General features: G+C 40.9%; 1 protein-coding gene across 1 annotated transcript; it reads left to right on the forward strand.

The window, feature by feature from the left end:
- Window positions 1-360: 360 nt before the first annotated feature.
- Window positions 361-12204, forward strand: LOC128540779 (ER lumen protein-retaining receptor 2-like). The gene is made up of 5 exons (XM_053510759.1): window positions 361-659; window positions 8845-8945; window positions 9110-9268; window positions 11343-11598; window positions 11827-12204. Exons 1-5 carry the CDS (start codon window positions 569-571, stop codon window positions 11922-11924), a joined length of 705 nt encoding a protein of 234 aa, XP_053366734.1. The 5' UTR covers window positions 361-568; the 3' UTR covers window positions 11925-12204.

Raw genomic sequence — 12204 nt, forward strand, 5'->3', positions numbered from 1 at the left:
TTCTATGTTTTTATTCAATAACAAATAGGTTTTTTTTGGTCACTGGTCACGTGGTCTTCAGGGAGAGTATATTTGGAAACGCCTCTTCTGCTCTGCTTAGTAGTGATGTACATCTACCTACACACATTTTGGCTATAGTTCCAGTAATCAAAATATTACAGTGCAGCTAAGGACATATTATAATAAACAAAATAATTATCTCACTTCTCATACCTTCAGTCTGAGTCGTTTGTTCTTTTGAATCTATTGCACCGCAAAGCGTCTATGGGAGTCACGTGATTAAGGAACGAACGACTCGGGACTTGAAAACTCTGTTTCGTGTGTACTGCACTGCATAGCGTCTATGGGAGTCACATGACAAAAGACTCGGAGTCGCTCGATTCTGTTTATTGTAGATAACCTACGGAGGTTTTGCGATGATTTGCGCATGCGCGCGCAGTAGCAAATGAACGAATAACTCTCCGAGACTACTCGTTCTACTGATTCACGTTAAAGATTCGTTCAAAAAGAAAGAATCGTTCATAAACGACCCATCGCTACTTCTTAGTGTTTTTGTGCGGGCGGAATCATGAATATTTTCAGACTCACAGGGGACCTCTCGCATTTAGCTGCCATCTTCATCCTGCTGCTGAAAATATGGACGAGCAGGTCGTGTGTAGGTGAGTGCGAAGAGACTTTTGAGTCTTTTATTATAACCAATTATGTGTTCCCCATTTAATTACCCACTCGAGTAAATAAATAATAAAAAAAAAAGTGAATAAACATACAGGTAAATAGTTATGAAACAAACTGGATTGGATAAAAATAAAGAAATGCATGGATAAAAGATTTGTAATTTAACCATATACAGTTCAGCACACAGTGAAAAAAAAACAACAACGTTGACCAAGGTGCTACATACAACATACATTTACCAACATTAACTAACTAAGACACTTGATTAGCTGACTTCCTGGTAATGAGTTGAAGTAGTGCATGTAAATTGTCCGTGAGACAAATCATTACTGGTTAAAACACTGATTAGCTAAGAAAAGTGAAATTTCATCTTAGGTCAGGCTCAAATGGCCTTATACGGTGTGCATGAAAAAAAAATACATCTTCGACGGGGAAAAGATCCAGCCGCACTCGTTTCAGGTGTTCCGGCCGGGAAATTCAGTGTCGCTAGGTTTCCCGGTGTTCCGGGAAATTCAGTTTCCCTACGTTTTCCCGGTCGCGCGCAATGCGCGCGCAGATTCGAATCATGACGTCACTCGCTACCAAACGCTGAGAAGGCGAACGAGGATTTTAACAGTTTTTCTCTCGTTTTAAAGTGTTTTTACGAACTTTGTGAATTAATCAGATAACCTATACAAAATAATCGAGTGTCTTTTCGCTTTTTTGTATATTTGAAGATAATTCAGACGTTTTAAGCCGCTGCAAATTTACTTTGTAATTTTTTATACTCAAGGGTAGCGTGTCTACTCGCGATAACCATACTCTTTTTTTTTTTTTTTTTTTACCCACTCAAACATCCAGTTCTATGGTGTACAAACACACAGGTACAGCGATTATAGGACACCACACTTATAGTTATTCATGTTATTCACATCTATCTATCCATCCATTCATCCATCTCAGCACCCACATATGATGGGGAAACATGATATCCTGAAATCCATGATATACTGTATGGATATCCATGATAAAACAAACATACATAATTGGCACAGCACTTATTATAATAACATTTTTACATTAAATGATGTATCTGAATTGGTTATTTTTCTTTAATTTCACAAAATATGAAAACTTGAAGTTTATTACAAATGTTAACTGGGTGAATTGATTTCCAGGAGTCTCTTGTTAAAAATAGTGTTTTTAAAAAAAAACATCATCTCACTGTATTACCTAAGCACACATGACTCTAAGGCAATTTCAGACATCCCTGATACTTCCACAACCAGTAGAAGGAGGGAAACCGATTTTTCTGATTCCCAGGAAAATACGTTTTCCATACCTAAATTGAAAGACAGTGTTTTTTAAACATTTTGTGCATATTGTGTTACCTGTGCCCCATGTATACATGTCTTTGAGGCAATTTCAGACTTCCCTGATACTTCCCTGATACCTGATACTACCACAGTTAGTAGGGAGGGGGAAACCGATTTTCCTGATGATCAGGAAAATATGTTTCCCATACTTCAGTGTTTTTTTTTTTTTATATTTTGTGCATTGTCTTACATCAAGCAGAACCTGACATGCAAATATTATTTTGGAATATAAGACACATCAACACAAAAAGATAAGCTATGTTTATAGAAAAAGTTTTTGAATCGCTGCAGACTTGGTCATGACGCCCCACTCATTCATCCACATGCGCACAGAGAAAGGGAGTGTGTGTAAAGTGCTTCCTGTAGAAGGAGGGACCTTATCTTATTTAAAGCTATTACCATTGCATTTGATTGTACAGGCTGCAGCTACACACCCACCCACACGGGCACCTTTTCAGGTTGATGTCTTTTCAGGTGAAATCTAAATTGGCCAAGTTGCATCTGAATAACAATTAAGATCATTGAATGATTATTGAATTTAAAAAGTGCATAAAATTGGATTTAGCAAATGTTTTTCTGTTTTCTGATAAAAATGTGTATGCATATTTACAAAAAACAAAGCATCGATCGGGAGATAAGAAGAATTAAGTTTGCTGTCATTAAATCCTCTGAGTCTGCTGTTTATTAAACTTCCAGTCTCAGTCCAGAATGTGGTCTGATTAAAGTTTGCTCTTGAGTCACTAACTCTCTTGCATTTATATTCCCATTTATACACCTTATTAATATATTACAGGTGTGCATACAAAAGTCAAATACAGGAGTTTTGTGTTACTTGACCAATTTCCAGCCCTGACACCTCTTGCACAGCAATCTGCAGCTCTCTTACATGTCCTGATCCTTTATCTTTCTGGCATCACCACATCAATATGCAATCATCTAAAATGCTGTGTGTATGTATGTATGTATACACACACACACACACACACTCACCTAAAGGATTATTAGGAACACCATACTAGTACGGTGATTGATCCCCTTTCGCCTTCAGAACTGCCTTAATTCTACGTGGCATTGATTCAACCAGGTGCTAAGAGTATTCTTTAGAAATGTTTGCCCATATTGATAGAAGAGCATCTTGCAGTTGATGGAGATTTGTGGGATGCACATCCAGGGCACGAAGCTCCCGTTCTAAAGAAATCGAGACTCATCAGACCAGGCAACATTTTCCAGTCTTCAACTGTCCAATTTTGGTGAGCTCGTGCAAATTGTAGCTTCTTTTTCCTATTTGTAGTGGAGATGAGTGGTACCCGGTGGGGTCTTCTGCTGTTGTAACCCATCCGCCTCAAGGTTGTGCGTGTTGTGGCTTCACAAATGCTTTGCTGCATACCTCGGTTGTAACGAGTGATTATGGTTGATTAGATAATTGCATTAATGAGAAATTGAACAGGTGTTCCTAATAATCCTTTAGGTGAGTAATATATATATATATATAATTTCCAAAATGCATAGTTAGATTCAGATCCAAACACTTTCATTCTCTTATTAGTGCTTAGCTTTGTTTGTTTTGTGTATCCTTTGCTGTGCCAGGATTTAATTATTTTAAACTTTATTGTCATTGTTCAAAGTACATGTACAAAGCCAATGAAATTCAGTTAGCATCTAACCAAAAATAACAATGTGGTCAATGAGAACATGGGTCCATATGTACAGGGTTGAAAGAGAGAAATTACGGTAGGATTCAAATAAAAAAATATATTAGTCACTAAACAGCCAACCACAGAATGATATGCAGTAAAATGCATATCTTACATGACTGATCATGACCGAAAAGGAAGGATTTCTCAGCAAGAAATAAATTGCACCGGAGTTGCTAAAATGCATAGAGTACGAATAAATAAAAAAACAACAACAGAATATTAAAATAAAGTAACATGAATATATAAAAATATAATGCACTTTGAGCTGGAAAATGTACAATATTTACAAGGTTGCTAAATAAAATAGAATTAACATAAAAGTCCATGAGCTATTAAAGTGTATAAATTGTGCAGAATAAATTACAGACTGTACAGAAAGAATTAGAAACTCAAGTGCAATTAGTCTTTATTTGTGTGAAAAAATATGCAACGTGCTGAGTAGTTTGCTTAGCAGGAATGATTGGAGAGTGATTATTGTGATTGAACAAATAAAACAGATCCTATTATTAGTTCTATGTGGTGGTCTGTATAAGGGGACCAATAGCCTATGGGTAAAAGCTTCTCCTCAGCCTCTCTGTGTTGGCCTTTAGGGAGCGGAAGCGCTTTCCTTACCACAACAGAGAGAACATTCCATTGTTGGGGTGGCTGAGGTCCCTTAGCTTCCTGGCCTTGGTCCAACAACACTTTCTGTAGATTGAGTTACAGTCCCTTAGTTAGGGAGATTGGTGCAGAAGATGCACTCAGCTGATTGCACCACCTTCTGTGGAGCTTGTCTGCCCTGCATGGTGCTGTTCCCAAACCAGGCTGAAATGTTTCCCATCAGGATGCTCTCTATGGTGTAAGTGTACAAGTTCCTAAGTACCTTCAAGTTCAAGTTCAGTTCAAGTAGGCTTTATTGTCATTACAACCATATACAGTTAGTACACAGTGAAACGAAACAACGTTCCTCCAGGACCAAGGTGCTACATGCAACATAAATTTACAACATAAATTAACAGAGACACTAAACTAGCTAACCAAGAGGCCTAGTTAACTGCCTAGCAGAGACAGGACAGAGAGACCTAACATAAATTACAACATAAATTAACAAAAACTAACTAACTAAGTATAACTATTTTTACAGACAACATAAAGTGCACGTGCAAATGTGCAAACAAGAGCAACAACAAAGTGACAGTGTGCAACCACGACATAACAGAACATAAAATGTGGTGTTGAGGTAGTGGGTAAACGTAACAGTTACAGAACATAAAAATATGGTGTTGAGGTAGTGGGTAACTGTAAACATTCTTTAAAAACAGCAGCAAGAATTGAGGAATTAGTGCAAAAATTAGTCCAGTAATGATCATTGTGCAAAAGATAAACAGTGAAGCATTTACAGGTTGGTGTGTACGATAATTTGGTGGTGTAGGTCAGTGTGTCTGCACTTGTGTTGATTAGTCAGTCCAGTCCCAATATTTTGAGGTAGTTGAGTTAAGCTGTATGATAATGTTTGTGTTTGTGTGTGTGTGTGTGTGTGTGTGTGTGTTTATCAGTCCAGTCCCTTTTTGTTGAGGAGACGGATGGCTTGTGGAAAAAAGCTGTTGCACAGTCTGGATGTGTGTGCCCGAATGCTTCGTACCTTTTTCCAGATGGCAGGAGTGTGAAGTGTGTGTGAGAGGGGTGTGTCCGATCAGCCACAATGCTGGTGGCTTTGCGGATGCAGCGTGTGGTGTAGATGTCTTCAATAGAGGGGAGAGAGACCCCGATGATCTTCTCCGCTGTCCTCACTATCCGCTGTAGGGTTTTGCGATCCGATATGGCACAATTCCCAAACCAGACAGTGATGCAGCCGCTCAGAATGCTCTCGATAGTTCCTCTATAGAAGGTGGTCAGGATCGGTGGTGGAAGCTGGGCCTTTCTCAGTCTTCTCAGAAAGAAGAGACGCTGTTGGGCTTTCTTGTGTAGGGAGCTGGTGTTGAGGGACCAGCTGAGGTCCTTCTCTAGGTGGACACCCAGGAATTTGATGTTTTCGACGATTCCCACAGAGGAGCCGTTGATGCTCAGCGGAGAATGGTCGCCTCATGTCCTCCTAAAGTCAACAACCATCTCCTTTGTCTTGTCAACATTTAGAGACAGGTTGTTGTCTTTACACCAGTCCGTTAGCCTCTGCACTTCCTCTCTGTACGCTGACTCGTCGTTCTTGCTAATGAGACCCACCACGGTCGTGTCATCAGCGAACTTAATGATGTGGTTCGAACTGTGTGTTGCTACACAGTCGTGAGTCAGCAGTGTGAACAGCAGGGGACTGAGCACGCAGCCTTGTGGGGCCCCAGTGCTCAGTGTGGTGGTGCTGGAGGTGCAGTTTCCGATCCGTACTGACTGAGGCCTACCGGTCAGAAAGTCCAGGATCCAGTTGCAGAGTGAGGTGTTCAGGCCCAACAGGTTCAGCTTCCCAATCAGTTGTTGGGGGATGATAGTGTTAAATGCTGAGCTGAAATCTATGTACAGCATTCGAACATATGTGTCCTTCTTGTCCAAGTGTGTGAGGGCAAGATGAAGTGTAGTGGAGATGGCAACGTCCGTTGAGTGGTTAGGACGATACGCAAACTGCAGTGGGTCCAGTGAGGAGGGCAGCAGGGTCTTGATGTGTCTCATGACGAGCCGCTCAAAGCACTTCATGATGGTGGGTGTGAGTGCAACGGGACGGTAGTCATTGAGACAGGACACAGTAGACTTCTTGGGCACGGGGACGATGGTGGTGGCCTTGAAGCACGTGGGAACGACGGCGCTGCTCAGAGAGATGTTAAAGATGTCGGTGAGAACATCTGCCAGCTGTTCAGCACATTCTCTAAGCACACTGCCTGGGATGTTGTCTGGTCCAGCAGCTTTACGTGGGTTGACTCTGCGTAGAGTTTTCCTCACCTCAGCTGTAGTGAGACACAGCACCTGGTCGTTCGGAGAAGGGGTGGTCTTTCTCGCCGCCACGTCGTTCTGCCTGTCAAACCGAGCATAGAAGTTATTCAGCGCATCTGGAAGGGAGCCGTCACTGTCACAGACAGTTGATGTCGTCCTGTAGTGAGTGATGGCTTGTAAACCCTGCCACATGCGCCGTGTGTCGCCGCTGTCCCTGAAGTGATTGTGGATTCTCTGGGCGTGTGCGCGCTTTGCCTCTCTGATGGCCCGAGAAAGTTTGGCCCTTGCTTTTCTGAGGGCCACCCTGTCTCCCGCATTGAAGGCAGAGTCTCTGGTCCTCAGACGGCAGTATAAAGTCTCTCAGGCGTCTGAGGTGGTACAGATGCTGCCGGGTCTTTTTCACCACAGTGTTGATGTGACAGGACCATGACCGGACCATGACAGGTCCTGCTTAATGTGAACACCGAGGTAGCGGAAGTTGTCCACTCTCTCCACTGGGCTGGTTGATGACGGGGGGTCTGGTAGTTCCTCTACTGCTGTGTGCTGAATTCCACTATCAACTCCTTTGTCTTACTCCTCCAGGTAGACCTACTTGTTGTTGTCAGTCAGCAAATTTGATGATGGTGGAGTTGTGTTCTTGTTTAAGCCTTTGTTTATATTTTTGCATAAGGAAGATGGCGGCATGGTCAGATTTCCCTAACAGGGGGACGAGATTGTGCCTTGTCGCCATCATTTTACCCAGAGTGTGCGTGTGTGTGTGAAGACGAAAGGACTGGTGTGTGTCTCCGAAGGGGCACGGTGTCCATTGACGCCCGTGCATACATATAATGGCATTCTGATGCAGAGAGAAAGAAAATGGATCATTAACCTCTCTAATGAGACTTTCTTTTGCTTTACACGCACGCAAACACGTGTTATAATAAACAGTACACGCGCACCGTACACACACGCATACAAACACAAAATAAAATGTGTTTTACACGCACACACGTGGTCACAGTGTTGTAGTAAACAGTACACGCACGCACGGATGTTGATTATATCAGTGAGAGACGCACACTAAGACCGAGCAGGGGAGTCGATTACCCACAATTCCACAGCGCAAGAGAGAGAAAAAAAACATTGGCTCAGTTGTGATCACGTGGCGCTCAGTGTCAAAACAAGAAGTGCATGCGTGCTACATGATACTCGGTACTCGTAAACCAAGACTTGTTCGTTTTTCAAGTCAAAATTTATAAAAAATCTTTGCTTGTTTCGCAAACTGCGTTCCGCTCAATCCGAGGTTCCACTGTATTGTTACTACACAATGCAAAAAAATTAGTTAATGCCTCCATGTTGATTATTGTAACGCTTTTCTGTCTGGATGTTCAACTAGTTGCATAAACAAGCTCCAGTTAGTCTAGAATCCTGCAGCAAAAGTCCTCACTAGGACCAGAAGATATGAGCACATTACTTCTATCTTATCCACACTACATTGGATCTCATTGATTTTAAAATACTACTACTATTGACCTATAAAGCGCCACAGTACCTAAGTAAACTGCTACTGTGTAAATGGGTGAATAACTAGGATTAAATGGTGTTAATACTTTATCTGTAGCATTCTATAGAAAAGCAACGGTTTTCCGCCTCAAATGTCTCCAAAGTTTTAAGGCTCCACAGTGCGTTGAGTGGCTCCGAGCACAGTGCTTGCAGTGTTTTGAGACTGGTGTAAGCGTGTGTGAATGAACGGGTTTAAGACTAATTTGATTAGAGAGTTTAGAGAAAAAGGCACATTGGAGGCTTTTAAAACACGCAGTTTTTAACAATGTAATGCTATAAAAATGTTTCTGTTGCGACACTCGCATTAATCAAGAAGCTTCTTCGCGCGGTTTACAGAATCCGTTATATCTGAAGCTGATTGTCCGATCACCGGTCACGGCTAATCAAGCTAAAAACCAGCCAGTTCTGGTCACTGGCAGATCGACCGGTTCATCTTTATTTTAAGCATAAAAATATATATTGAATATATAAAAAATATATGAAAAAATTAAAATGATAAAATTATATTTATTCTGGCATCAGTGTGGCCAGTATAGTGATGCACTATAATTCTCTTACACCAGACAGTGACACTGTGCACAGATACAGAGAATAAACGATACATTGCGCTACAGACCATTGAACCATAGTATTGTAACATTGTTGTAATTCTGTGTTTTTTGTTTGTTTGTTTTGTCCAGGTATATCTGGAAAAAGCCAAGTTTTGTTTGCATTAGTGTTCACGACACGCTACATGGACCTTTTTCACACGTTTATCTCTCTGTACAACACTACAATGAAGGTAAGCTGGCACTGTCAAACTGCTGAGTGTCTCTGTTAGCACTTTGCACTCTAGCATCCTAGTCATAAACATGCTGCCATGTTGGACAATGTTTGTACACTCCATTAAATTTACGTTTTTGCTGTGTAATGATCATGCCTTTCTGGTATTTATTTTTGGTACAGGTTATCTACATTGGATGCGCGTATGCCACAGTGTACCTGATCTATGGCAAGTTCAAAGCCACCTATGACAGAAATCATGACACTTTCAGGGTGGAGTTCCTGGTTGTGGCTGTAGGTGGCCTTGCTTTACTCGTCAACCACGACTTCTCTGGTCAGGAGGTAAGATTTTGTTTATTAGATATTCATATGCACTTTTTCTTGTTCCTATGCATCCCTCGAGGAAGAAGTTTAATGGTTGAACTGTTACTTCATTATTTCAGCTGAATTTAATTTGTAAGCTTTCATGATAATCAATATGACATTGAGCTACTTAACATGCTAACTATTTAGAAAACCAGATAGGTGACTTGTAAATTAGCAAGCTGATATGAAAATCCACTGTAAGCGTAGGCAAGTCAGGTGAAAACACAGACGTTGAAAGACAGAGAGTTAAGGGCTTTCACTGATTTTGAGGGCAACCCAACAAGATCCATCCCGATGTTATCAAACCAGGTGCTTAACGGTGGGCTGGCTTCTTATGTGCTGTCTTCTGGCAAATTCCTTACTTCCGACTCGCTGGGCCTAACCATTGAGAAGAGGAACAAGGATGACGCTCCACTCCCTATCCCTCCTGCTCCTGTTCTCTTGAAGGTCTGGAGGTAGGGTTTGAGGTCATTGCGGTCCGTGAGCTTGGTCAGGAGATGTTGGGCATCCTGTGGTGATCTGGCAGGGGCACATCACTTCCTCATCCTACTCACCAAACTGGGCTTCCGTTATATTTCCATGTGTCATGTGCTTCTTGTCCAGTTGACTGTGAAGACTGTCAGATGGTAAGAGGCGCTGGCTGTAGGCCTGACATCACACCACTATACATGTTAGTTTTACAATCCCTCATTCGACATATCATTTAGAAAGGATCATTTTTTTCTCAGACAAGTGAATGTCAAAGTGACCTGAAGGATGTCTGCAGTTTTTAAGGTTATAAAAATTATATTACGAAAATTGCCATCGCAATTATATTTAATAATAAACATCTCTACTTATTTTGTCAAATTTTTACTTAAAATATTAAGTAGTTCTTGTAAATAACAGTCATTTGTTAAATTTTTCATTAAAATGTCACAAAACTATTGTTATGTGGTGCGGTATGGAATGCCACACCACGAGATGTTATGATGTTTGTAAGAGCCCTGACGCAGAGCTTTAGAGGGGGTGGGTGCTTTTAACACGCAGAGGAAAACCCTCCCATTTGGAGATAGCGTGGAATTATTACTTAGGAAACAAAGGAGAACTTGAAACACTTCAGACTACGCGAGAATGGACGGGGCTCTGGAAACTAAACATAAAACTTAAGATCCTCTCACGGCCTATGCCCTTACCGAGGATTTATCAGAGAGAGAGCTTTGTGTTTGAACAGTTTTAAACTCTCTCTTTCGTCAGCATCTTAGGGAGGCAGAGGCTGGGTTTTTGCCTCTTCCTCTCAATTTTCTATGCGCTTGTCTTTCTGTCTTTTTTTCTTTTCTCATCTTTCTTTTTTTTTTTCTTTCTTTCTTTCTTTCTTTCTTTCTTTCTTTCTTTTCTTTGCTATGGCCCTGATACCTTACCGGTGCTACCTTAATGATTGCAGGAAGTGCAGAGGGATCAGGACCCTTAAATAAACACGCCGCCAGGTGTGACATGTTCACGCTGATTGCCTGGCAACTGCGTCTATAAATAGCCACGCCTCTCCCTGCTCAGAACTCTGCGGGGTAGCAGCCCCTTGAATCTGTTTGTTTATTAAATTAATTATTTTATTTTAAATAAGTTGTTTATTATAAATAAATCTATTTATGCGCAAGTATTTATGTGCCGTTCTGCCACTCATTTTTAAAGGAAATATTTATTCAAATAATTAAAAAAGTGAGGATCAATAAGGATAAAAAAAAAGTAAAAAGTAGACTTTTTCTGGCTTCAGTTAGTTTCTAATAAGCAAGTCAGATGTGATGGTGTCAAGGAAAAACTCTAAGACAACATGAGGAAGAAACCATGAGATGAACCCGACTCAAAAGGGAACCTATCTTCATTCGGATAATACTCATGACCTAAAGTGTGACAATAAATCAGTTCCTGTAACTTGAGATACTAAGGGTAAGTACTATTGCAGTCTCGCAAGCAGTCAGATCAAAAGTGATTGCTAAAACATGGTTTAAACTCAAGATTCAGTGTATTGAGCTTTGCTGTCTCATTTATTTTTGTTTTTGTTCCTGTATTATAGATCCTCTGGACGTTCTCCATCTACTTGGAGTCGGTGGCTATCCTTCCCCAGCTCTTTATGACGAGCAAGATCGAAGAGGCTGAGACCATCACCTATGCATTCTATGCTTTTTTCCTGTGCCTCTATCGTGCCCTGTATCTCGTCAACTGGATCTGGCGATTCTACTACGAAGGTTTCTTCGACACGATTGCCATCGCTGCAGGCGTCGTTCAGACCATTATGAATTGTGGTTTCTTCATTTTCTATGTAACCAAAGGTAAGCACCTACTAGAGTTTAGAGTTCAGGACCACTTAGTGAACTGAATTTCCCTTTCCATGAACTTATCTCTACTTTGACCTGACCTTTAGGAATGACCTTTATACCCTTCATAAGCTATAAAGAGCTTATGAAGGTTATAAAGAACTGCATGAGCTTTATAAGTATGATCACCATATGGGTGGAGTAAAGTAAATATTCTTGTTCTGTCTTTTTTGCCCTTTACAGTGCGAAAGGACAAGCTGAGTTTGCAACAGCCCTTTAGCGTTTGTGGGTATTTTCCTCAAACCCTGACCAGCTGGGACAGTTCCGGATCCAGTTGTTAAACTCCTCCAGTATCCATGTTTTATGCGTCTTACCCTTTTTTATTACTTAACGTTTCCCACATGCAGAGTATACTTTATACATACGTTTATATATTTGCTGTCATATTTATTTCTTCTTTTTTTTCTTAACAATATTTTTTTATTGATTTTAAACGGGGATATAACAGGGTGAACATGTAATGTTTTAATACAGGTTTTATAACCCCCTTACAAACCCTATAGCACCCACCTCTCCCCTCCCTGACTCCAAGCCAGTTTTACATGCATAAGAAAGGCTAAA

The sequence above is a fragment of the Clarias gariepinus genome, chromosome 14 (genome assembly GCF_024256425.1).
Source record: "Clarias gariepinus isolate MV-2021 ecotype Netherlands chromosome 14, CGAR_prim_01v2, whole genome shotgun sequence".
Classification (NCBI taxonomy): Eukaryota; Metazoa; Chordata; class Actinopteri; order Siluriformes; family Clariidae; genus Clarias; species Clarias gariepinus.